Source organism: Tenrec ecaudatus, chromosome 8 (genome assembly GCF_050624435.1).
Source record: "Tenrec ecaudatus isolate mTenEca1 chromosome 8, mTenEca1.hap1, whole genome shotgun sequence".
In the NCBI taxonomy this organism is placed as follows: Eukaryota; Metazoa; Chordata; class Mammalia; order Afrosoricida; family Tenrecidae; genus Tenrec; species Tenrec ecaudatus.
Window position 1 is genome coordinate 123,139,977 of NC_134537.1, and position 27,222 is coordinate 123,167,198.

A 27,222-nucleotide genomic window follows, 5' to 3' on the forward strand; every position below is an offset into this window, starting at 1 on the left:
TATTGTCAAATACTGTTTATTTATCAAGTAGTAGTACTAACACAAGGAAGAGTTTGGAGTTGCAGGCTTAAATTGGTTTTAAATGTTTGAGCTACTTGGTCCAAATCTCTTTTTTTTTTTTGGTAGTAATTAGCACTTGATAATGAATTACTGGTAGGCAGGATGGAGAAAGCGATTTGTCCTGCAGCTCTTAATAGGACTGTATGGAAGCAGTCTTGTAGTTCTTCATATTTAGTGCCCTAAAATTCAAAATTAAGTACATATTAATTTTTGCCAAACCATTTTATTAGGACGTAATCCAGACAGCATGCCATTCAGTCATATCAAGCTTTGTTGTCCAATCGCTACCACAATCAGTTTCAAAACATTTTCTTCCTTCTTATGCTCCTTGACATTAGCTCCCCATTACCCCCACCTCCCATGCACACCCACATGCCCTGCTGTACCCCCAAGAACCCTTAATCTAGTTATTGTCTCTAGCAAAAAAACATTAAATTTTATAAACACAGGTAATTTGCTGATACATTATTTTTAAACTTTTTGTGTCAAACAAAATCTCATTAAATTACCATTAAAACCACTTGTAATTAGAGGTGAGATATCATTAGAAAGTGTAATTTAAAAAAGAAATCCCCACGGACTGAGTTTTAAGTATTACCCTCCAGAGGTTTACTAGTTCTAAAATCCAGATAGAAGAAGCTACTACTTCACTTAAAATAATATTTGTGGTAAAATCAAGATATTTCAATAAACTCAAAATTATTAGACAGAAGATAAATTTGTGATTATTTGAAAGTTAATCTTCTTTTATCCCTGATTCAAACATACTCAGTAGGGCACTGAAATAATTTCTCAGTTCTATTCTCCAGATGGAAAAGACCCAACAGCAATTAACAGCGAGAAAAAGGTGGTATGATAATCACTGCAAGGATAAAAATGCACTGCTGTTTTAGCAAAAAGAAAAGAATTTAACTATGGTACCTTTCACCTAATTCAGTGTGTTGTTTTGTCAAAGTTATAAAAAGTGAGCTTAACTGACAATATAAAAATTCAAGAAATAGAAAGGCAATCAAATGAATTGTTCAACTTCACTGTTTATGATCTTGCCCTTCTGAAAAAGAATGACAGCTCGTCTTTCTCTAATTCAAATTCTAAATTTCTAAGACATTCCTCTGGAAACTCTCAAAACCTTGAAAAAATCAAAATTTTAAAGCATTTAAATAATATATGTATACATATATTTCTAAAAATGCCTTAAAACTGGGTTTATCAGGGTTTCAAGAAATTTTAATAATATATACTTTTTCTCAAAGCATTTATAAAGTGTTAGTAACTGCATTTTTAATTAACATGTATATTTCCTATTCGCATCTACAGTTATTCCAAAGTTAAGGATACAGAGGAGCTCAACAGTTATTAAGATTCCTCACAAGGGGTGAACATCTGGGGGTCCCGAAATGTCATCATTTTAACATGGGCTAAATCTCCTCTTGGGAAACAGAAATGGTAACATGCCCTACTAAATGTATTTCAAATAATTTCAAATGACTCACAATAATGTATTATAAGTTTGGTTTGAAAATTATGGAAAGAGTAGCTTAGTATAGGTAAATTACACTTTCTCAATTGAGAATTTCAGATGATGGACAAAAAATAACTTTTAACATTTCCATATCTGTTCTTTTTTTAAAGTATGTATAAAATAAAGATTTTCTAAAAATAAATCTAATGTGTGAAAGTGATTCGTCCTGGTTAATGGGTCTGACGTAAGAGATTCCTACCTTTTGACATTTAGAGTCATTATGCTTATCGCTGGTCTGCTCTTTGCTCCCCCTGGAGGGTGAAAAATCTTATCGCTTTTAACAGGACTTTGTTTTAGCAATTTAGCCCCATAAGAGTCAGTCGAATGTGATGGGTAAGGGTCAAATGTTCCTGCCTTCATTCCACCATCCTACAAGTAAAGATGAGAGAATTTAATGTGATTTTGTAAAACAAAAAAACCAACTCACCTTTCTACAAAGTTACATTATGAAAAAGTTAATCTGCTTTTTGTTTCTTATGGACTTGGTTTTACATTTGGAGAAACTTATCTGTACTACTAAATTCAAACACCAGCAAAGGATCTCCCTACCACTCCGTGTGACTTCGAAAGCTCCAAAACACAAACATGCAAGCACTCACTCACTCACTGCCAAGGCCAGTCAAGGCCAACAACTCATAGTGCCCCTTGAGGACAGTGTAGAACTAACTACCCTAGTGAGTTTCTGAGACTGTAACTCTTTACAGTAGTAAAAGCTCTGTCTGTGTCTCATAGAGCAGATGGTAGTTTAGAACTGTTGACCTTGAGGACCACAGCCCAATGTGTAACCACTATGCCATCAGGGCTCCTTTACAGAGAAAGGTAATATTCCAAAGTATGTTTGAATATTACTACTTTAGTGACAATTTATCAGGTCAGGGTATCAACAGGGTAGAGGTAGGCTCATTACTAAAGGAATGAAATGCAGTGTCAGATTTACTTGGGTAGGAAAAGGAGTTAGGGCTCAGAACCAGAGGATGGGAAAAGAGACCAAGGGTAAGTAAGGTTTGCCAGACAGGGAGGCCGGGGGGAACACGAGTTTACTAGATGTCAGTCAATGATGGGGAAGACACTGGGGGGGGAAGGGGGGTGGGAAATGACAGGAAAATATAATCTACTTTATACTCATATTTTACAACTTAAACATAAAAAAGACAAAATATTTACTTTGACAATTTTAACTGATTTGACAAAATTGTTAGCTACAACAAGGCGGTACCCCACCCTCAAATGGAAAAAAAAACCTTCACTGGACAGGGCTTTTGTAGGATGCATTTTTCCTGTCCAGAGAGCATCAAGCAACTTGCTCTGAGTTAGTACACCCAGTGGCATCACCTGGGAAGGTTATCTCTGGTCACAGTGAATTTTTTTCCTAAAAAGCAGTTTCTCTCAAACCTCGTTTTTTATGATGGCCAATATAAGAGAACAGTATGCGACTGTGAAATTTTGTTTCCTGCTTGGGAAAAATGCTACAAAAACTGTTGTGATGTTGAACACAGCTTACCAGGGCAGCACTATAGGAAAACTCAAGTGTATTAGTGATTTTCTCATTTCAAAAAAGGGACATGTCAATTGATGACAAACCTCATCCTGGGCGTTTATCAACTTTTTGAATGTACAACAATGTCAACAAAATCCATGCACTTGTGCTTGAAGACTGACTACAGACACTGAAGAGATGGGGAAGTTATGTGGACTATCTTGGAGCTCACTCAGTTCAGCGAATTGTAACTGAAGATTTAGGAATGAGAAGGGTCATCTATGAAACTTGTGCCCCAGGTTCTGACTGACCAGGAAAAGGAGTATCAACTGGAAACATGCCAAGCTTTGAAAGAACAGCTCCTAAGTGACCCAGACCTTTTCCCCCAAGGTCATTACTGGTGAGGAGACATGGTGCTATTCTTATGAGCCTGAAAGCAAACATGAATCAAGCCAATGGAAGGCGCCATCATTCCCTCGCTCAAAAAAAGTTCCCCAAGTGAAATCAAAGACCTAGACCATGCTCCTTTGTGTTTCTGATGTGAGGGGGATATTCATGTGGAGTTCATTCCACCAGGTGAGACTGTGAATCAAGATCTCGATTTAGAGGGTCTTCAAAGATTGTGTAACAGTGTGTGACAAAAAAAGGCCTGATTTGTGGCAGACAAAACTGTTAGCTACTACAAGAGGTACCCACCCCCCAAAAAATGGGGAAAAACCTTCACTGACAGTGTACTCGTTTTGCTACCACAACAATGCACCTGCTCATACAGACATCACCGTGCACCAGTGTTGGGCAAACCAGCATGCCTCTCTTACCCCACGCATCTTATCACCTGACCTCAGTCCATGCGGCGACTTTTTGTTTCCACAAATAAAGAGGGACATGAAATTTGATGATGTACAAGAGGTAAAAAAAAAATTAGGGAAATGGTGTCAGCCATCCAAACAGATGTGTTTGAAAAATGTTTTCAAGAATGGAAATGCAGATTTGGCAAATGTATTAAGTGTAATATAGAGTACTTTGAAGGTGATAAGAATGTTTTGCAAAAAATATTTAAATACATAGCTCTGAAAGAAAAATGCCATGGAGGGGAGGGAAAATCCCCTCATATAAGCTACATTAGAATTAGGATATCACATAAAGTCACCAAGACATTCCTATAGAATCATATTACATTTCATTAGGCAGCTTTACTCTTGCTGTGCCCAAGTTTTAATTAAAATTAAATCTTTAACTTAAAGATTTAATTAATATGAAATATATGGCTATATTACAAGTTTTCTGGATTGGGGCACATGGTGTATTCTGAAGAACATCACATAAAAAGAAAATCTAAGAAAAGCAAAATTAAGAACTAAAATCAAAAGTATTAATTAAAAATAGGAAACTATATGTGGTCAATACATGGCAAGTGGTGTATTAAGAAATATACAAATATACATTAGAATTAAGAGTGGCAAAAAAATAATTAAGAGTGGCAAAATAGTGGGGAAACCCATTGTTGTTGTTAGGTGCCATCCCGCTGGTTCTGACTCAGCGACCCTGTGCACAGCCGAAGGAAACACTGGCCAGTCCTGCCCCACCCCCACAATTGTTAGGGTAAGCCCACTGTGGCAGCCCCTGTATCAGGCCATCTTGTCTAGCCTTCCTCTTTTTTGCTGCCTCTCTTCTTGACCAAACATGACTTCTTTCTCTAGGGACTTGTCTCTCCTGACAACAAGCCCAAAGTACCGGAGATGCAGGCTGGCCATCCTAGCCTCGAAAGAGCACTCTAGTTGTGCTTCTTCCAAGACAGGTTTGGTTGCTCTTTTGGCAGTTCATGGAACTGTCAATATCTTCACCTGAACCGTAATGTAAATGCATTGATTCTCCTTGGTTTTTCTTATTCAGTGTCCACTTGAAATTGCAAACACCATGGCTGGGGTCGGGCACACCTTAATCTTCAAAATAGCGTCCTTGCTTTTCAATATGCTAAAGAGGTGTGTGCAGCAGGTTTGCCCGACAGAACATGTCTTCTGAGCTCCTGACTGCTGTTTATATGAGCATGGATTGTGGATCCTGAGCAAGATGAAATCTTTGACACACAATCTTATCCTCCATTTGGTCCAGTTGTGAGGATTTTAGTTGGGGTTGTAATCCACACCGAAGGCTACGATCCTTGATCTTCATCAACAACTGCTTTAAGTCCTCCTCACTTTCAGCAAACAAGGTTGGAGGATACCCATCCAAATAAATATACAAATAAACAAAATAGCATTTTTATAAACCTCTATTAATAAACTTGAAAACCTAAGTGAAATGAATAACTTTTTAAGAAAATACAAATGATGAAATTTTATTCAAGAAGATAAAAACCTAAAAGGACACAATGCCCCAAATTGAAAAATTAACAATCGCTACCCCTAAGTTAGAGTTAAGTTCCTAACAGGAGCTTTCTTGGACTAGACAATTCTCATGTAACTTGAACTGTTACAGAACACAGAGAAAGAAGGAAAATATTTCAATTATTTTAAGATACCAACATTTACTTATGCCAAAATAAGGCAAGGAATACCAAAAAAGTATGATAGCAGTCATCCTTAAAATAATTATTACAAAAATATTTAATTAAATATTTTAATGAAATATTATATATGCCATTGAGAGATTCAGACAACATTGCCAATCAGTGCTCATTCCAGGATATCCACTTACTTAATACTAAGGCCAAAGCCAAAGGACGAAAAAGAAGAAATGCTGACTCATTAAAACCAAGATGGCGACTCTTGTCACTCCAGCTGAGAGGTATTCAGGAAGTGCTCCCTAAGCAAGCATGGCATCAGAGAAAGAAATGTTGGAAATAGGGTGCAAATCTAGTTACAGATAATGTCATATGCCTGAAGACATAAAGAAAATCAGTAGACTAGCTGTTAGGGCATATTTGTAAGCTTCATAGAGTGGCTGGTTATTTTTTTAAAAACACAAATGCTTCTATAAAGAAAAATATTCTGAGGGGAAAGTAGAAGGGGGAAAAATATTCACCAAAATCTTAAAATAATCAGGGATAAACAAAATATATAAACCTCTACAAAGTAAAATATAAAACAATAAGAAAGGTGAAAGATGATTTTTATAACTTGCTTAATTCCTAGATCAGGAGATTCAAATTAAAAATGTTAATCATCCAAAAGTCTAAATATTTTGTTTTATTGCAAAATGCTGAAGGATTTTTTGAACTGTGTAAAATAAATGTAAACTTCTGGAAAATTAATATTATAGAATAGGTAATATAACTTAAAATCAAAGTAAAAAGAGGAGATAAGACCACCATATTAGAATGCAATAGTAATTAAACTAATTGGATACTGATAGAAATAAATGCATCCATCAAATATAATTCAGAACTATACCCTAAATAGCTGGGTTTTATCTAATCAAAGTGGTATTTTAAAAACAGTGTAAAAATCAATTTTTCCATGAGTAATATTAGAATTAGAAACTACTAATTTTTCAAAAAAGTTTTATTGGCGTCTAATTCATATACAACAAACCACATTCAAGTAAGTTTATAAATCTATAAGCTGTAACAGATGTATAACACTCTTGAAACTAGCACAAATAAAATATGGAATATCTCCATTCTCCCCAAAAATTTCCTCGTGTTCCAAAAATTAGATTTTTGAAAAAAGGTTAACGTATGGCCTGATCAATACCAGGCCGCTTGGCTTCTAGCAGCAAGTGACCTTGAATTTCCCCCACCCGTGCAGACCTGACCAGAGCTGGCTCAAACAACCAGCAGCAAGTGACCTTGAATCTGCCACACACACTTGTGGAGCTGACCAGAGCTGGCTAATGGCCCGCTTTATTCTCGACCCACCACTCTGCACCCGGCACGACCTATTTGGCTCAGTGCCCACATCCAGCACAAATACATCCGGAGCCAGAAAGACACCTTACATTTTCGAAACCCAGACACACCTGTATCTTCCAATCCCTGACTACCTTATATGAACTCAAGACAGCCCAGCCACATGTTCCCTGGCCATATAAGCACCACACTTGTAGCCTGGGGCGCGACTCCCTCGGCCGGACACTATGGACCATGGGACTTCGCCCAAGCTGGGTTTTTCTCCCCAATAAAGCCGGTTTGTTCAAATTCGACTGATTTGGTCTCTGGCGCTTCTTGACCACCTTACAGTTAAACATTAAGCTGCATCTTTCTCACATTCTTTACCTCAAAATACATATTTTGATGAAGATTTAAATGCAAAATTACAAAACTAATAAGTGAAATGAACAGTGCACGTCTTTTATAATACTGTTGACAAGGAAAGTCTGTCTGAAAGTGACATGAAACGCCACAAAAAGGACTGCTAAAAATGGCCAACAACTGAGTAGCAAAAATGCTGAAACCCAAATCAAAGATTCAACAGACTACAGAAAATATTCTCAGCACACACAGCCCCAGCAGAACCCCCCACGGTGGGCAGATTTCAGTGGAGCATGCAGAAGCAAACACACTAGCAGACCTAAGGGTATACTTGTAAAAACTTGCCAATGAAAAACTTATGAATCACAACTGAAAATGATCTGAATTGCCTTCTTTGGACATGTCATCAGGAGGGATCAATCGCGAGGAGGACATGGTATTTTGCAGAAGGAGAGGACCAATGAGGCCGCAGTGAGGTGGAGTGGCATTGTGGCCGCAGCAATGGGCTCAAGTAACCACTGACGGTGAGGATGGTACAGGATTGAACATTTCATTGGTGTACATAAGGTCTCTATGGGTCAGTGTCAATTCAATGGCAGTTATCTCTCTACCTAATATACAGAAAGATCTTACAGGTAGAGAAAAAGATAAGCTTTGCTTTCCAATCCACAGGGAAATGAACAGGCAAGTCATGGGTGGGGTTAAAATTTAAACTAAGTTTATAAATAGTCAGAAGCACTTCTATTGTTATGAGCACGTGTAAACCTCTCAGAAGAGAAAGAGTCATCATTTGTATATCATTTTAAAAAGCAAAAGGTGTCTGACATTTTGTGAAAAACAAAACCAGGGCCTGCGATTTGGACAGACACTTAAAAATTGAGTGTAAATTCCATTGGATGTGCTTCATTATCATCTTTAAACTCATCATTCTTTGTGGCAATGTTATTTTCCACAAACAGGGTCATGTCTAGGTATTCACACAAAGTTTTATTATTTACCTGGATGATAAGATAATGTTACAGCAAGTACATTCCTTGTTTTTTAAAAAATATTCTAAAATCTTTTTTTTTTATTTTAAAAATCTTAACTTACCTTTTTTGCAGGAGAACTGGGCTTAAAGGGAGTTGTAAGTGCAACTGGCTTCTCTGCCTTTTTAATTGGTGGCAAAGGTTTATCAATAAAATAAGGATTTGCATCAAAATATTCCCTTGGGTAAGAATTTAACTTGAAAGGCGGCCCTTTAAGTAAGTGACGGTGGTCTTCATTCTCTTTCTGTAAATTAAAGAGTTTGAAATTATATAGCACACATTACTCAAGTTAGAAGGAAAGTGTTCTAGACCAAATCTTTAAAATTTTAACACAAGCATATCAATTCTTTAATATATACTACTGGATTCAGTTTTTAAAATTCCTTTGTTAAACAGTTCTGTTTACATGATAGAAAATATATTCCTACTCATCCTAACTGAGCACAACTATGATTCATTTAGGACACATACACATTTATTTCAAGTATAGAGATTTATTTATCACTCAAAAAAATCTATCCGTGGATCTGGGCAACAGGATATGGTAGAAAAAGATTTGCTTCTAGTTCAACTCCTGGTTCCTCCCTGGTATTTAGAACTTCTCATGGATCGTAGGAAATTTCAGGAATCCTGGAGGATAGGGGTTCACCCATTCAGCTGTGGAACCCACCAGCTGCTCCACAGGAAAAAGATGAGGGTGTGCATCTCATGAAGATGTACAATCTCCGAAACCCAAAGAGGCAGTTCTATCTTGTACTACCTACAGCGTCGCTATGAGTCAGAATCAACTCAATGTCTGCGAATGAGATGAGAAAATTACGCTCTCAGAATCCCATTTTCTTCAACTGTTAGGATGATGGTAACTCACCCCCACCTCAGTGCTGTGGGACTGTTCCCCTTCAGAGAGGCTCCATTCTCCCCACAGGTTTTCCAAAGCCGTTCACCTTTACGGAAGCCTGTGTTTGTCTCCCGGAAGTGGCTTTTGGTCCACTGTGCCAAAAGGCTTCTGGGTCCTCAATAAGTGTCTGTTTTCACTTCTGATAATAAGGAGTACTTAATCTTTATATTATACCTTCTAAATTACAGTCTGACTAGCTGCCTTGGCGAGGTGAAATCCTGGCTTGAGTTTCCCGCTGCTAACTGCAAGGTCAGTATCCCAAACCCACCAGGGGCTGGCTTGACGGGAGAAGGCTGAGGCTTTTAGCTCTGGTAAAGATTTACAGCCTCAGAACCTAAGGAGCATTTCTGCTCTGACCTCTAGGGTCGTCATGTGTCGGAGTCAATTCAGTGTCAGGAATTTGTTTTTGTTTTGTTGTTTAAGGGTCAAGAAGGAATCCTAGTGACACAGCTAACTGACAGACTAGCAGTTGAAACCCATCCCAGGAGAGAGGACTTGACCATCTACTCCCATAAAGGTTACAGCCTAGGAAACCTTATCAGACAGTTCTACTGAGTCCTACAGGGAGTCTGTGAGTCAGGATCAAGCTGAGGATAAACAGCCAACTAGATGTGATGAACTCTATTTAGAAGAAGTTAAAAGTCCCTCCCAGGAAAGGCTGAGTAATCTACATCAAGAGGTGGAAATCTAAAATCAAAAAAGTCAATCTTCTCACAGCTCGTTACAGCGGCTGGCTATTGCCCAAATGTGACACATAGATGGAACAAAGCAAAATATAATTATAATATGAGGGAATTCTATGAGTCAAATAAAGGAAAGGTAGAAGTTTTCAAAATAGATTCTTTTACCTTGTAAACTACTTTTGATTCCTCATAGAAATCAGCAGAGTGGGAAGGCTGTTTGCCGATGGTAAGACTTGTATACCTGAGGAAGAAAATTCCATAAAAGTGACTTCAGGATTTTGCAACTTTGAGCATTATTATATATTTTTAAAATTCAAAGCAAACAAAATAAATGTCTGAAAACATCTTACCCATATCCAGTTCCTTTCTTTCCTGGGTTTGTGTATAAATTCTTTCTAGGGGCAAGATACTTTTCTCTGGGTTTTAACTGTGCACTGAAGAACTGAACTGGGCCACCTATTGTTCCATAGTAACTTCCGAATCCACACCTAAAACATAATTTGTTGTTTTTAATAATTACCCAAAAAGGGGAGAATATATGCAATGAAATAAACTGGTCTGACTTTGGTAAAGACAAAAGACTTCTTAAAAAAATTAGACGTATCTTGTCACATTTATTTGAAAGGTTCGAATCTAGAGGTTTTTTTCCCTTCAGGAGTGCCTGATGCCCACATGTATAAGTCAGCTATCATTCTCAAAAGCCTACGTGGGGTAATAAGAAGTTCGATGTCAACTTCTGACATCTACTGGCCAGTTGAGCTAATGCAAGCTGTGAAACCTCTCCGGGAGTGTCATTGTTTGCTGACTGTCGAATTGTGACACTTAATGAGAGGCCTCTATTCCATTATAGAGGTTGAAGTTATCATAATTGCCATCAGGCTTTCTTTAATGCTTTTTTTTAACCATTTTATTAGGGGCTCATACAACTCTTCTCACAATCCATACATACATCAATGTGTAAAGCACATGTGTACATTCATTGCCCTCATCATTCTCAAAACATTTGCTCTCCACCTAAGCCCCTGGCATCAGCTCCTCATTTCCCCCCTCCCTTCCCACGACCCCCTCCCTCAAGAACTCTAGATAATTTATAAATTATTATTTTGTCATATCTTTCCCTGTCTGACATCTCCCCTCACCCACTCTTCTGTTGTCCATCCTCCAGGGAGGAGGTCACATGTAGATCCTTGTAATTGGTTCCCCGTTTCCAACCCACCTTCCCTCCACCCTCCCAGTATCACCAGTCACTACTGGTCCTGAAGAGATCATCCGCCCTGGATTCCCTGTGTTTCCAGTTCCTATCTGTACCAGTGTACATCCTCTGGTCTAGCCAGACTTTCAAGGTAGAATTGGGATCATGATAGTGGAGGAGGAAGAAACATTTAGGAACTAGAGGAAAGTTGTATATTTCATCGTTGCTATATCGTACCCTGACTGGCTCCTCCCTGAGACCCTTCTGTAGGGGACATCCAGTGGCCTACAAATGGGCTTTGGGCCTCCAATCCGCACTCCCCACCTCATTCACTATGATTTTTTGTTCTGATGATGCCTAATACCTGATCCCTTCAACACCTGGTGATGGCACAAGCTGATGTGCTTCTTCCATGTGGGCTTTTTTGCTTCTGAGCTAGATGGCTGCTTTTATACCTTCAAGCCTTTAAGACCCCAGACACTGTATCTTTTTATAGTCGGGCACCATCAGCTTTTTTCGCCACATTTGATTATGCACCCATTTGTCTTCAGCGATCTTATCAGGGAGGTGAGCACACAATTATATTTTTGTTCTTTGATAACTGATCACTTCAGCACCTCGTGATCACACAGGCTGCTGTGCTTCTCCCATGTAGGCTTTGTTGTTTCTGAGCTAGATGGCTGCTTGTTTACCTTCAAGCTTTTAAGACCCTAGATATTATATCTTTTGATAGCCGGCACCATCAGCTTTCTTCACCACATTTACTTATTCACCCACTTTGTCTTCAGCGATTGTGTTGGGAAGGTGAGCATCATAGAATGCCAATTTAATAGAAGAAAGTATTCTTGCATTGAGGGAGTACTTGAATGAAGGCCCAATATCCATCTGCTACCTAATACTGCACCTATAAATATATGCACATAGATCTATTTCCCCATCCTCATATATAAATATATTTGCATATGCACATGCCTTTATTTCAACCTCTATAAATGCCCTTTGCCTCCTAGCTCTTTCCTCTATTTCCTGTGACTTTCCTCTTGTCCTACTATCATGTTCAGTCTTCATTTGGGTTTCAGTAATTCCTCTTGGTTACATTACCCTTGATCACATTCCACCAGGCCTCCTACACCCACCTGACCACCCCGAGTTTAGATCACTTGTTGTTTTCTGAGTTTGTTAACACCACTGCCTTTCCCCCACCTCCCCCTCTCCCATGTCCCCGGGAACTGTTGGTCTCATTGTTTTATCTTCCAGATTGTTCATCCAGCCTATCTTATTTAGACAGCCCTGCTGAGATAATAACATGCACAAAAACAAGACAGAGCAAAACCAAGCAACATATACAACAAAACAACAACATACCAATGACAAAAAAAACACAACAAGAAAGAAAAGCTTGTAGTTAGTTCAAGGATGGTTTGTTGGCCTTTAGGAGTGTTTTTAGTCTAGTCTGTTGGGGCACCATGCCCTGGCCCCAAAGTCTACCTTCAGCATTTCCCGGAGACCTCTCTGCTCTGTTCCTGTACTGTTCTGTTGCACCCCCTTAGTGTTTTGCCTCGGTGTGGCGGGATCAGATCGGGCGCAATTCCCACACTGAAGACTGTTTTTAATCTAATTTCTACTTCCCTAGTTTGTGAAGTCAGAAATCTGCAGATTAATAGGTTTTCATTTTTTATGCTTATTTCATATGTTGCAAATGAATAAAATGTTATGGTTCTGAGGAAGTTATAATTGGTTCCAACAATTCAGTGAACTGTAACCATAATAGGCCCTTCTGTGTTTGGGGAAGAATTTCTAGGCATTTCATGACAGGTTAGCTAATAAATAGATAATTTTCTGACTATCCATTCACTAGAAACTACACTTTCAAAATATCTATTAAAAAGTATTATTTCTACTACTGATGTCAAAGTGGATCTCATGGAATTTTGTTGTAAAAGTTCTTCTTACTTGTTATGTATACTCACTATTACTTTACTGAAAAGTAACCAAATGTTATTTTTTGTCTAATTTTAATGAAAAAAATTAGTTTTCATAGTATGTATGTAATTACTAAACTGTTTGCCATTCAGCATTTTATTTAAACAAATGTTTTCTTTTAAATTTTCACATTAAAAATAACAACGGTTAGTTCATGAGTCACAATCTCTAATTTCTACATTATCATTGAAGTTCATTATCTTAAATAATCAGGAAATGGCCAAAATACCAACTAAGTATTATATTAAAAACTTGATCTCTTTTATATGTTTGAGTCAAAAATTTCAAAATTTTTCCTGGCCCTGGCTCAACTGAGAGAATATTCATTTGCGTTCCTGGATATTTATGAACATGTTGTAAAATCCTAAAAATACAGTAAGAAAATACAGCGATGATATTGGAGAGGAAAAGATGATTATGTGTACATGTCATTTAATGAGAAGATAATTTAATATAAACATTAGAAAGGACTTGCTGCACTTGCTGATAAAGAGCAAAGACTGCAGCCTACAGCATGACTTGTAACTAAATGGAAAGAAAAGCAAAATTCTCACAACTGAACCAATAGACACCATGATAAAGAGCAAACATGCAAGTTGTCAGCGATTTCATTTTGCTTAGATCCACCTTCAATGCTCACAGAATCAGAAGTCAAGAAACCAAATGACACATGCATGAGTGAATCTGCTGCACAAGACTCCTTTAAAGTGTGGTAAAGCAAGCATGGGACTTGGCAAATTCCAACATAATTCAATGACAGCGATGGCACAGGGCCAGCAGTGTTTCCTCCTATTGTGCATCCGTGCTGTGCGGAGGGACGGACTTGATGGAGCCTCACAACGACAGCAACACTCATACTGCCCTTGAGAACTGATTAAATGCCTGAAACTTATTGGTAAATAAGTGCAGCTGTGGGGGCTTTTCTTTTATACCATTACAGCCTCCTTTTGGAAATAATTTCTGTAGCTCAACAAGTTGTAAGTTCTCCCACATATCTGTGAGCTTTGAAAATGACGAAAGTGTTACTAATTTCTTGGTCAACAAATGGAAAAAAGCATATTGTAAACAAATGTATCAGAGGATTCTCAGTGATAAACTCCTCTGAGTTTATTTTTAGGGAAATAATGGAGAAGTCTAAGAAATAAAAATAATACACATCTTTCTGATGTGTGAAAAAGTTAAAATCCTAAGGAGAAAAAAAACCAAACATCGGAGAGTACCTGCTCTCAGTAAAACCTTGTGAGGAGCTCTGGTTACAATGTGGGCTATGCATTTTACTTCATGTCCTTGATTTGAGCCCCAACAATATCACTGCTCCCACTTACACCCTGTTTCCTTTTCCCACATCTCCTCTTTCCCTACCTCTTCTAACTCTGTCCTTGGGTAAATGCTACTCTTTTGATCTCAAATGGTTGATTATTCTAGGTTGTGCATACTGCCCGACTCTTATGGGGAACGTTTGGTCCAAGGGCGATAGAAGGCCCAAGAAATTGTCACTACCAGCTAACATCACACGCCTCACTGGTTGTTCCAGCCATCACATTAGGGGGAGTTAATTAAACATGTGACCAAATAGAGCAGGCCAAGTTTGAAGTTGATAAATTTGTATGACCGTGAATGACATTATAAATATCCGAATGGCCCATGACAGGAAAGTCTCCCACCCGCCCTGGGCCAGAGACCTCTTGTTAGCTTGGCCACAGAGCCAGGGGAGAGTTCATTTCTGAACTGTGACGCATGGTTTTCATTCCTCACGTCCTTCACAATGGGCTTGTTTTGTGCTTAACTGATTCGCTGCAGTGAAACGTTTTGATTGCTGTGCATGTTTTATCTATTGCCTTTGTGATTACTATAGGGTTGCCACTTACCATCCCACATTTATAATAACCTACTTTAAATCTGCACCACATTAAGTTCAGTAACATGACAAAATTCACTAGCCCTCAAGTTGTTGTCACCACAAATTACATCTTAATACATTGTCAAGTAACAAAATCTAATTATGTTTGTGTGGTTTCTTTTAAATCGTTTCGGATATAACAAGTAGAATTACAAACCCAAAACCTTATAAAACTGGCCTTTGTATTGGCCCATACAACTACCGAGCATTTTCTGCCTGTGGTTTTGAGTTGCTGACTACTGGTATCCTTTCACGTCTATCTGAAGGCTTACCTTTAACAAGTCTTGTAACACCAGTCTACGGCTAACCACTTCGTTCAGCTTTTGTTTACCTGAAATGCTTTAATTTCACTATCGCTTTTGAAAGACAGTTTTGGTAGATACAGAATTCTTGGTTAAAAGTTCTTTTCTTTCAGTTATTTTAAATATGCCAACCTATGCCTTCTGGTCACCATGGTTTCTCAGGAGTAATTGATGCTCGGGAATCCCTCCTTGTTGGTAATGCTGACAGAATTTACTATCTCTGGTCTTTTTTAAGAGTTTAATTACAGCATGCCTCAATATGGCTTTGGGTTTATCCTACTTAAAATGTTCTGAGTTTCTTGGATTCTTAGATCTAGTCTTCAACTGCAGATTTTGGTGGGCAGAAGATACGATCGGAATCATAACAATCATGTAAGAAAAACTGAATCTCAGGAACAGGAAGGAAAGAAAGAGAATGAAGTGAATAAAGTCTAAGTGACTTTGGGGGTCACTATCAAGTGGGCCACCATATGCACTACAGGATCCCCAGAAAAGAAGAGAGAACAAGGAGGAAATAATATTTGAAAAAAAAGTTGTTGAAAACTTCCCATTAAAATCTGCTGTTGAACCCCTCTTGTGAATTATTTATTCAGTTACAGATATGTGCCACTTCACATCTGTGAAAGAGAATGCTATATGATTTGGATGTTGCATAAACACCATATTAAAATCTTATGGCAGCCCCTTCAGTTGTCCTCATCACCACTTTAGCAGCTGCTCCTGGAGCTACTGGTGGAGGATGAAGGAATGGGTGACAGCAGTGGCAATGGCCAAGAGAGTAGCAGTGGAGAGAACAGAGTAAGAGGGGGAGTGGAGCACACCAGTCCCCACCCACTTCTACACCTGTTGGAACAATTAGAGCAGTCAGGGTCCCCTGGCCCAGGACACCAATGCCCACCTGCCCACCTGTGGTAGTTATATAATCTACTGTCAACTTGAGGAAGGGGTGGAGTCTAGTCTGTCAATCAGGTCACAGCTTGATGACCTCATTTTGAGGCACAAGAGAGATAAATAGCTCACTGGAGGCCAGGCACACTCTCCCTCTGCTTGTCTTCCTGTGAGACATTTCTGTTACAAGCCACATGAAGCTATCTATGCTGATGGAGCCAGAGTGCTGAAGCTGAAGGAACAACGTGGAGACCCACACCAGCACTGAGATGCTTCCACTACCACAGGATCCACAAGACTTTCCACCCACTGCCCTGTGATCTTCCTGCATTCAGCATCATTGCATGTGTTGTGTGAGTCTAAAGAGGAATTTATAGACTGGTATCGGGCATAAGGGCTAATATTAGACTTGACCTGGACTGGGCTGGGATGTTTTCTTAACATATAATTACTCTTTATATAAAGCTCTTTCTTATACACATGAGTGTCCATGGATATGTTTCTCTAGTCAACTCAGACTAACACACCACCAAAGTCACAGAGTCCATGTCCAGAGTCATATCCTCTGCCTTACCTGCCTATCTATAGTTAAGCTGTGGTTCAGTACTGCAAGCGTCTGGGTTTGGAGTCTCTAAAGTCATTAGAAAACTATTAAAAAGAGAGTAATTCTTACTTCAAAGAAAAAAATTTAAAAATCTTATGGGGCCATGAACATATATTCAGTCACATGCTGCTTGAAGAGACAGTTAGGATTTTCAGCTCCAGGGTGTAAATTTGGTTCCTTTTTGTAATCTCTTTCTATATTGATATTCTCATTTTATTTATGCATATTTTCGAAATTTTTAATTTGGTTCTTTATCCTTTTCTTGTATTCGTTAAGCATTTATTATACTGCTGTCTTGAAGTCTAATCAATACATTATCTGGGCCTTAACATGAATAGTTCTGTCTCTTTATTTTGTTTCGAAAGGGGTAGCCTTTTTCTTCCCTTTTTATGCCTTGCAATTTTTGTTCTTTTGAAACTGGACCATTTGGACATTATAATAAAGGTAACTCTGAAAATCCAATTCTTCCTCTACGCCAGAGTTTGCCCATTTGTTTTGTTTTTAAGTGTTGAGAAATCTGTTACAAAGACTGTCTTCCTAGATATACGTGGACGTGTAAGTTCCTTTGCTCGTGTGCATTAGTATTGAATGCAGGATGGGGCTGGGTGCTGAGCCCTCTTTTCGCACTTAGGCAGAACTGAGCATAGGTCAAAGTGTAGTTTCTCCTTGGCTATTTTCTGAGCGTGTACTGAATCCTGGATAAGACTGTCTTAATTTCCTCAGATATACGGCAGCACTGAAAGTTCTAAATGTCAAAGGAACTCTCCTCTTCGTTTTTCTTCCCTATCCCTAGTCCAGGTAGATATAGGTGCTCAGAGTCTTCAGACATTACTCACTGTCGTCTGCCTTGTGTGAACTCTGAGGCAGGTTAATATGAGTTAATTACTTGCTTCAGCAGCCTCAAAACAGGTTAGAATAAACACATGCTAATCTGTGAGTAAAGCTTCTTCTCCCTCCAAGCCAGAGACCAGGCTGCATGTCTCTCTGGGAGTACAAGTAGCCACTGCCTTACCATGGAGAAAAAGAAGATGAGGATCCAGGGAGGCAGTGGAATGCAAGCAAGTAGAAACCAAAGCAAGCTGCCCTGCCATGGAGATGTTGTCCTTTACTTGACTCAGAACTAATTTAGAGGCTTTAACCATAAATTCCCAAACTCATTTGGCCAACCGCCCATTTTCAGAGGAAAGAAAAATTACTCAGCACTCACCCCACAATGAAAAACTTTTGTACTGTAGTCCAGAATCCAGCATAAAGTGTAGGCATCTGCTTTTGCAGCCAACTAGCTGTGGATGCCAGCACTTCTAGGGGGCAGTATCGCCCACTTTGGGAAACACTGCTCTAAGCCTTTGACTAATGATCAAAGTTCTGTTCATCTAGTTTTTTTTTTTGGGGGGGGGAGCAGGGGGTTGTTTTTACTTTGTTTTTTTGTTGTTTCTGTGAGGAGACAGCAGTTCAGAGCTGCTCACAATGCCATCTTCCAGGAGAAGTGTCCTTGAAATTCTGTATCTTTGATAAATTAATTATATTTTTAAAGGGGGGATTAACACTTAATTTCATATTTTCTACCCATGATTTTTTAAAATTTGAAATAAGTGAAGAAAAACAGTTCAGAGCACAGACATGTTACTGAAGGAATTTTTTCCCCCCAAGCTGACTTTTTCAAGGTTTTGAATAGCTTCTTTTCATTATGAGCTAGTTGTTACTGATTTATCTAGGATAGAAGAGATCATTCAAAATTTAATGTGATCATGAAGATCTACTTAACCAAAATTATCTAAATCATCCAATACAACTATATCCATTTAAAACAAACCAGTCTAACAATCATACTTGAAAAAGAAACTTCCATTAGCAAGCCTTATTTAAAAAAGAAAAAAACATTTAATTTAGGGTAGAGAAGAGAAAAGTGTGGGGGAGTCTGTTTAAGGAAAATTTCCCCATAACACTTACTGCATTTTAGTTCCGTTCGTAGGGAGAAAGGCTTTACCTATGTTCTTTTTGGCTTCTTCCATCATACGCCGTCGCCTCACTTGATTCATATTCACATAGCCTTCACCTTCAAAAACCCTTACAAAGTGGGGGTCGAAATACCCCTGCTGGAGATCGGACATTTCTTTGGATCCTCCAGGCAGCATCTGTTTATTTTTGCTGGCAGCCTCATTAAATGGTCCTTTGAAAATAATAAGGAATATCATCATTTCAAGGACGTGAAAAATAACTTCGGGGTTTCAAAGTGTAAATTGGGCCAATGCTGAGGTTTAAGCAATAAAAACCGTCTGAAAATGTTCATGGGAAGTTCTGCATTGAAGAAGGGTGAGTGTGATGGTAGTACAGAAATAAGGTAGAAGGAAACAGAGGGAAGATCTAGGAGGCAAAGCTATGGATAGAGGTATAAACACAGGTGTGTATATATGTAAATATATTAATTCATAAAAATAGAGGTGTTGGTTGACATCCCCTTACGGAAGGGTCACGGGGAGGAGACGAGCCAGTCAGGGTGCAGTGTAGCAATGATGAAACATACAACGTTCCTCTAGTTCCTACATGCTTCCTCCCCCCACTATCATGATCCCAATTCTATCTTAGAAATCTGGCTAGACCAGAGAATGTACACTATACAGATAGGAACTGGAAACACAGGGAATCCAGGACAGATGATCCCTTCAGGACCAGTGGTGAGAGTGGCGATACCAGGAGAGTGGAGGGAGGGTAGGGTAGAAAGGGGGAACATATTACAGGGATCTATATATAACCTCCTCCCTGGAGGATGGACAACAGAGAAGTGGGTGAAGGAAGATGTCAGACAGTGCAAGATATGACAAAATAATAATTTATAAATTATCAAGGGTTCATGAGAGAGGCAGGAGCAGGGAGGGGGGGAAATGAGGAGCTAATGCCAGGGGCTTAAGTGGAGAGCAAATGTGTTGAGAATGATGAGGGTAATGAATGTACAAATGTGCTTTATACACTTGATGTACGTATGGATTGTAATAAGAGTTGTATGAGCGCCCCCAATAAAATGATTAGAAAAACAACTGTCAGAACTCCCAATAAAATGATTATAAATAAATAAATAAAAGACCACATGAATACAATCAAACAACAACAAAAGAAAGTTCTGCATTATATTATATTGGCAAAAGACCAAAGAGATTTTCATTAAAATATTTTAACATGAATACTAAGTTCCTGGTGACAGAATAATTTGAGGGCTGGAAGATATTCTAAGTCATCTAGTGCAAATGTTTGCTCATCCATAGGCTGGGAAGCACAGCATGCTCTGTCATCAGGTATGTGCTTGTGTTGAAGGGAAGGGTGTTCATACTCCAGCTGAAGGAGCACAACATGTGCTCAAGATAAATGGGTGCCTCTGTCCACTAGCACTTCCTTCGTCACAGCCCGAACAACCCAAATGTTCACCAATAGAAGAACAATTAAGTCAAAGGTGGTACATTCATATAGTTAAACACGAGTAGCCCAGGACCTTAAGGCTGTTTTGATAAACATTTAAAACGTCTTTTATAATTTGATTCTAGGTGATCTCAGTTGGAGATGCTCTTCAGTGATGTGAAAAACTTCTTTGAAATACAGCCATCCTTGATTCAACTAGTTGTTTACACATAAATTTCTATCACTGATTTTTTTAACTTACATTTCTGAAGTGGCAATGTGTTCACTTGGTCCTGACTTCAATACTGTTTGCAATAAAGTCCCCATCACACTCAACACCCAGTCCCTCTTTCTACAAGGGACCACTGACATTGCTTTTGCTTTCCCAAAGAATGCTTACGCCTGTTGAAGCAAACACTTTCATATGAATAGATTCTTTCTTCTTTTTTCATGTTAGCCTACCCTATGTAGACGATTGTGTACTTCTGAACTTTAATAGTGTATCTTGGCGATGTCTCCAAACCGGTGTAGTCTCTTTTTGTCGTCGTTATATTGTACTCATTGAACAGCCAAAATTCTGAAAGGTTTAAGATACTGATATATTTCAACTCATTTTATTATTTATAACTTTTCTAAAAATCCCTCTGCTGTTTATTTAACATTTCATTTTCTAGTAATGTGATCATGGAAGGCTTTATTGAATGCAAATGAAAAATCTGTCTGCCTACTCCCCTCGAAGAAAGAAGAGAAAAACAAATTCATCTGGGAGAAAATTACCTTTTTTCTTTGGAACGAAGTAAAATTACATAGGAGGGCAATGCCAATGAATAGCTCAACAACATGTTCCCTGTGCTTACCAAATTACATTTTCTCTAAAGTCTCACCTATGAAAAATCATAACTTACAATGAATGCTTTAAAATATCATTAAAATAATATCATGTAACTTGAATATTAAATCCAAATGTTTATACAGAAAAGATCCATACATTCCTCAATAAAATGCTTTTTTAAAAAGATCCATACATTAAGCTGTACAGGAAATGAAATATACTTACGATTGAATGGTGACACATATTTATCGCCAACTGTAATATATTCCATCTCACTGAAGAGACCAATCCTCTCCATATCAGATTTCCCTGCTTCTCCAGGCATGACTGCTTCTGGAGGTGGTGTCTTCTGGCTCAGGAACTTCAGAAGCTGCTACTTTTGTGGCAAAATCTTATTGCACACTGAGAAACACTGGGGTGGAAAAAGTTTCAGATCAAAGTGATCAGCAAATTTTATTCAAAATTAGTTTCAGTCTGAGTGCTTTTCATGTTCACTATTAGACACTAGGAGCCCTGGTGGCCTCGCTGGTTGTGTGTCGGGCTGCTAACCCAGAGCTAAGCAGGTCAAACCCACCACCACTGGATGGGAGCGGGATGATGCTTTCTGCTCTGGAAGGGTTTATAGCCTAGGAAACCCACAGGGATTCAACTCTGTGTCCTCTGGGGCCGTCACGAGTCAGAACTGGTGAGTTTGGGATTTAAAAAAAATTAATCCATGGTCCCAAACTACAAGGGGGAAGATTGTATTGAGTGAGGCTGTGGAGGATTTCAAACAGGATTCATATTCACCACCACGACTCATCCTTTAAATATTCCTCTAAAGGGCCCCCAAATCACACCTATTTCTGTGACGTCATTCATTTTCTGAAATGATAAAATTACAGCTAAAATTGTTGCTATATCTATTACACAAACATGTTTCTTTTGAGAAGGTCAAGTTACAGTTCAAAATCAAGATTCCTTAAGCCATGGATTTTTTTCCAGTTGAAATATGAATACAACATCGTCCCTCAGAGTGGAAAGCATTTCATTCAAATTTAGCTTTTCAGGATACACAACACAATGCAGGTACTGTCATACAGTGAAGTCTTTTTCTGAACTTAATTGAATACAAGAAAGGTGCAAAACTAGTTCGTAAGGGGATGGAGGGAGAGAAAAATTGTTTAGACACAAGAATAGCAAACCAGAAAAAAAAACACAAAATAAGCAAATGCACAATGAATTAAGAGTATTTGTTAAAAGGCAGGGGGAAAAATCTGATTTTTTTGAAATGAACTACTTCAAAGGTAAAGTATCACAATAACACAAAGCTGTCTCATTTTATAAAGGATGAAACGCTGGCCAGTCCTGAGACATCCTCACAATTGTGCGCACATTTGAGCCCATGGTTGCAGTCACTGTGTCAATCCATCTCTTTCGCTGCCTCTCTGCTTTCCCAAGCATGACGTGCTTCTCCAGGGTCTTGTCTCTCCTAACAGTGTGTGCACAATAAGTAAGATGAAGCCTCTGCTAGCCTCGCCGCTCAGGGGCGCTCAGGCTGGACTTCTTCCACTCTAGATCGGTCTGAGCGCTTTCAGCTTCCCATACTCCCCAGCATCACAACTCCAATGCACGATGCTTCTTCCCTATTTAATGTCCAACGTTCACATGCACATGAGGCAATACAGGTATTGCCATACAATTGCCATAAAACTGCCCCTGTGGGTTCTAAGATTATAAAGCTTTAGGGGAGTAGAAAATCTCATTTTTCTCCCAAAAGGTGACACAGGAAACACTACATAGGATCCCTGTGAGTCTGAATGGACTCAATGCCAGGGGAGCACTTCAAGTTATGCCATACTTCAAAAACTCTACCCCCCCTCATTCAACAAGAACTTTGTGTTCGTGGAGGCTAAAACTCTCAGATTCACAAGGTCCATGAAGAAATGGCAGAGGAGCCAAGTCTGACCTCCTCTGGCTACACAAAGGAGACTCCAACTCCACATCAGCCCAAGGTGATTGCCACAAGACAGAGGTCAAACATTACCACCCCCTCCCCTCCTCCCCGCACACAGCCCCGCACCCCGTCCTCTTTCTTCACCCTATTCTAACAGCAAGCATCCATCCCACAATACTACTCTGCTGGGCTCAACAATGTGTTGTAATGGCCATAGAGAACTCACAAATAATATTCACTATGGGAGTTACCATGGGAGCTAAAGGTTACAAAATGTTAAGGATGCAGTTCTTTTGTCTGAAGTGTCTCTTCTCAGTCATGCTAGCAGACGTGTCTCTCTGTCCCTGACCCCTCAGTCATGTGGTGCCTTGGCCTCTGCTTCAATAAGCCAGGAAGCCTTCCTGCCTGACGCTCTGCCTCTCTCAGCATGCCCCCCCCACCCCCGGTGTCTCGTGGTCTCGGTGCCTGAGCCTCTGGTGCCTCGGCTGCCTGTGACACTTCAGGTAGGGCTAGCACACAAATTCCGTGATGGATCTGCTCTCTTAAGGGTCATGGGACTCCTTCCTGCTTCTGAGATGCTCACTACTATACTCAATAGAGTGGAAAACCTGACCAATCTCCTCTAATAGTGTTTCACCCACCCTATGGTGCTGGTGAAATGCTGAACGTACCATGGACTGCCAAAGGACCAAATGAATTACAGCCAGAATGCCCCTTAGAAGCGAAAACGAGGGAACTTTGTCTCGTGTATTTCAGACATGCTATCAGAGGGAGCAGTCCCTGGAGGATATCATGCTTGGTAAAGTAGAGCAGGGAGTAAAAGGAAGACTTGCCGTGAGACACACTGACACAGTGACTGCAGCACTGGGCTCCAGAACAACAGATGTAGGATGGTGCAGAACTAGGCCATTTTCATTGTTGTAGGAGGGTCGCTATGAGGGGAGACCACCTCAAAAACACCTCGCACTTTCTAGTCCCACTCAATCATTCTTTGGGAATTGCAAATGCATGAAGAACCATTTCAGGTAATTTTCTTTCACTGGAGTCAGCTATTGAATTGTGGTGCTGGAGAAGAATATTGAAAATATCATGGACTGCTAAAAGGACAGAACGACATGGACCTAGTCTGGCCTTAGTGTGTCTTAGAGGCAGGGATGGCAAGACTCCATCTTGCATACTTTGGACATCTAGTCAGGAGAGACCAGTCCCTGGAGAAGGACATCATGTTGGGTGGAGGGGCAGCAAAAGAGGAAGGCGCTCGAGGAGATGGGCTGACACTCGGACTGCAACAATGGGCTCCAGCACAGGGACAATGGTGGTGACAGCACAGGACCAAGCAGGATGCTTCATTCTGTTGTGCATAAGGTCGCTATGGGTCAGAACCAACCTGATGGCACCTGACAATAGAGCCTCGCCTGGTGAAGTGAAAGTATGTGGAACGTTATCAGCTACGCATCTATCTTCATTCAGTTCTCAGGTCCAGCTCTCTCAGCCGCCAGTCCACTGTACATGTTCATATTAGTCAAGAACCCCACAGCGCCCACCTCTTCCTTCCCCACCACCTTTCTCCTTCACCTGGCTCAGCAGCACACTCACTTTCTCCTCACGGCAAAGGGTCCAGGAACCCCGTGGCTGAGCACTCAACTACTCACAGAAAAGTCAGTGGTTGGAACCCACGACATTCTGTGGGAGAAAGACAGGCAGGCTGCCTCTCTAACATTCCAACCCTTGGAAATCTTAGGGAAGTCCGACTCTTGTTTAGAGTGATGGGATATGATGGGAGTGGGTTTTTAGTTTCTCATAATGGATTGCTTCTTTCAAGCCTCTTCAATGATTTTGTTTGTTTTTACATTCATTATATAGCAACGCTTTGCTTAACATTTGTTTTATCCACTTAACTTGATGGCTCTACGGAGACTAGACCTGCACTGAGGTGGGTTCTTTTCTGTGGTATCCTCAGTGTGTATGCGCAGCATCGGACCCTCAGTTAAGCGAGCCTCAGGAGTTGAAAGAAGTTCAAGTCTTGGATCAGGGATCCTCAAACTATGGCCCACGGGCCACATGCAGCCCACCAAGGACATTTATCCAGCCCTCTGGGTGTTTTGGCCCCGTTTGATTTTTTTTAACTTCAATATATGTGTAAGGCTGCCTAGGAAATGAAGTCCAAGCCTCGTGTCGCCTCAGGCCAGCGCTCCAAGGTGCCATCACCTTCCCTGTACCTTTTCCTCCGAAGACATTTCTAACTCCTAGCCCAAAATGCCAGGGACCAGAGGCACCGCGAAGGGTCTGTCTGATCCTGAAGCTCCCATCCCCTGAGAATGGAAAAGTTCGAGCCGGCAGGAATGAAGCTTCCGGGGCCGCGGCTGCCCCACAGTGGGACAGGAAGCTCTGGAGTCCTGGGGCAGGGTGGCCCAGGACAGCAACTTTGCAAACATAAAAGCATGAAGCTGGGAGCTAAAGCCGAGGGCTGGTTTCCGGAAGCCAGGAAGGCATCCCCATGACAACCAAGGATGGCTCTTTGAGACTCTTGCCTGACTGCAGGCCTCCTCTGTGTGGATGCTAGAGCCAGGAGCTGTTCTTTGGAAAGTGCCCCTGGAGCCCAAGAGAGCAGAAGGAAGATGCTCCAGACCAGTAACTACAGTCTGGTGCTCGCTGCAGTGCCTGCTGCTGTCAATTCCTGCTGTCAGTTCCTTCGCCGAGCTCCTTGGAATAGCTCCCGTCATCCAGCTCGTCCTCCTCATCCAACAGGACATTGCAGTTCTCTTCAACATCATCGTCATCTGCCTCATGTTCTTCAACACCTTCGTCTTCCAGGTGGGGCTAGTCAGCCTCCTGTTCCACAAGTTCCTCCTGACAAAGGTGTACTTCGCCCTCAGCATCCCCCTTCCCATTTGGGTGATGAACTTACGCTGAAAAACTCCAACCGCTGTGTCTGGATCGATGGCTTGCAAACACTGTGTTTCAGAGACTAGCGGCCGTCCTGTACTGTTACTTCTACAAGAGGACAGCTGTGTGTCTGGGGATCCGCGCTTCTACCAGGCCTCGGGCTGGCTGCACAGGAGTTCCTGCACGGTGGAAGGTGAGCTCTTCAGATCCCAGGGACGGCGCTCCTCCTTTCAGTGCTGCTCCCAATCGGAGGGTGGCCTCCTCGGACGCGTGCGGGCCCATGTGGTCAGCATTCCCGAAGGAAGAGCCTCCCCTCTTGCACACTCAAGTGTTCGAGTCCCTCCGGCCTACCTCAGCCCCGTGCCCCACGCTCTCCTGCCCCACCCCTTCATCCTCCTCTCAGAACCTCTGCCAGTCTGGGAGCTCTGTGCCTGTCCTTTAGTGTGGGTGGCACAGGAGAACCTCGCGGGCCTGCTTTCCATGCACCACGTACTCGCAGCTGAATGGGCCCAGAGAGGCTCCTGGGCCTGACTGTCCACACCTCCAACTCTCAGATTTGATACCCAAGATACTCCCCCTCACCCACATTTTCTAAATAGGGAATAAATGGCTTTCCCCCACCAAAACAAAAAAATAAAGATGTGCAGTGTGCATAGGAATTTGTTCATAGTATTTTTTTAAACTGTAGTCCGGCCCTCCAACGGGTCTGAGGGGCAGTGAACTGGCCCCTGTTTAAAAGTTTGACCCCTGCCTTGGATTTTCCATGACTGAACTCCTCTTGAACCCCATTTACAAACTCACTCACTCATTTGTGTAGCAGCAGCTTTGCAAACCTCGCCACCGCGTCAAGCCCACTAGGAGAAGCTAGGGAAACTTTTCTGTTGCGGTTAAAGGCGGAGTCCCGGCTCACAGGGCACGCACACTCCAGGCGATTCTGACTCGGAGAAGAAGCTACATGAACCATAACCGTGTCCTTGCAACCTGCCAAGTCTCTTGGAACCGTAAGAAGGGGAAAGGAAGGGCGGGACACTTCTGGCTGAGGCGATGAAGCCAATAGTTACCACGAGGCAAATTATTTCTCTTGTGGGAAGTCACGTCTCGTGAAGGGATTCTTTCTCACGAGGGACACGGAGGCTCGGAGTCCCGAGCACCTAAGAAGCATCGCCTAGCGGCCACGAGGGTCAGTTCACCTCTCAGAAAGGCGCCGGATCCGACACGCGGGATCGGACCGTCCCGGCCCAGTCGGGGTTCCGTCGGCCTGCAGGGCGACGCGGCGGCGGGGAAGGGCGCTCTGCGCGGGCGCGCGCGGCCGGACGTCCCTGCTCGGAGGCCCCCGGCGAGTGTTCCCGTGCGGCAGACGTTTGTTGCAGCGCGTTGCCCGGGAGACGGGAGAATCCATGCTGAGCACGTTGTAGGCGGACGCGTCCAAGCGTTCGGGTCAAGTTCGAG

The 27,222-nt window shown here is 41.1% G+C and overlaps 1 protein-coding gene and 1 pseudogene across 2 annotated transcripts; one reads left to right on the forward strand and one right to left on the reverse strand.

Moving 5' to 3' along the window:
• On the reverse strand, window positions 1–27,138 carry CFAP96 (cilia and flagella associated protein 96). Of its 2 annotated transcripts, none has more exons than XM_075556818.1 (8): window positions 26,964–27,138; window positions 21,177–21,363; window positions 18,680–18,899; window positions 10,211–10,348; window positions 10,026–10,101; window positions 8,344–8,523; window positions 1,782–1,951; window positions 1–239 (listed from the first exon to the last, which is right to left on the reverse strand). In XM_075556818.1, the coding sequence occupies exons 2-8, from the start codon at window positions 21,274–21,276 to the stop codon at window positions 191–193; spliced, it is 933 nt and encodes a 310-aa protein (XP_075412933.1). In that variant the 5' UTR covers window positions 21,277–21,363; window positions 26,964–27,138; the 3' UTR covers window positions 1–190. The 2 variants fall into 2 exon arrangements, with proteins under 2 accessions (XP_075412933.1, XP_075412932.1); XM_075556817.1 differs by having other exon boundaries at window positions 26,579–27,137.
• On the forward strand, window positions 25,506–25,859 carry LOC142455529 (transmembrane protein 138-like; annotated as a pseudogene).
• Window positions 27,139–27,222: the final 84 nt, after the last annotated feature.

What these genes read in the sequence shown, in the direction of transcription:
- CFAP96 (XM_075556818.1), bottom strand. Translation starts at nt 21,276, where the DNA reads ATGCCTGGAGAAGCAGGGAAATCTGATATGGAGAGGATTGGTCTCTTC. An exon ending in ACGAACGGAACTAAAATGCA is followed by an intron (nt 10,349 to 18,679) that starts GTAAGTGTTATG and finishes ATTATGTTTTAG; the next exon opens with GTGTGGATTCGGAAGTTACT. An exon ending in AATCAAAAGTAGTTTACAAG is followed by an intron (nt 8,524 to 10,025) that starts GTAAAAGAATCT and finishes TTTAATTTACAG; the next exon opens with AAAGAGAATGAAGACCACCG.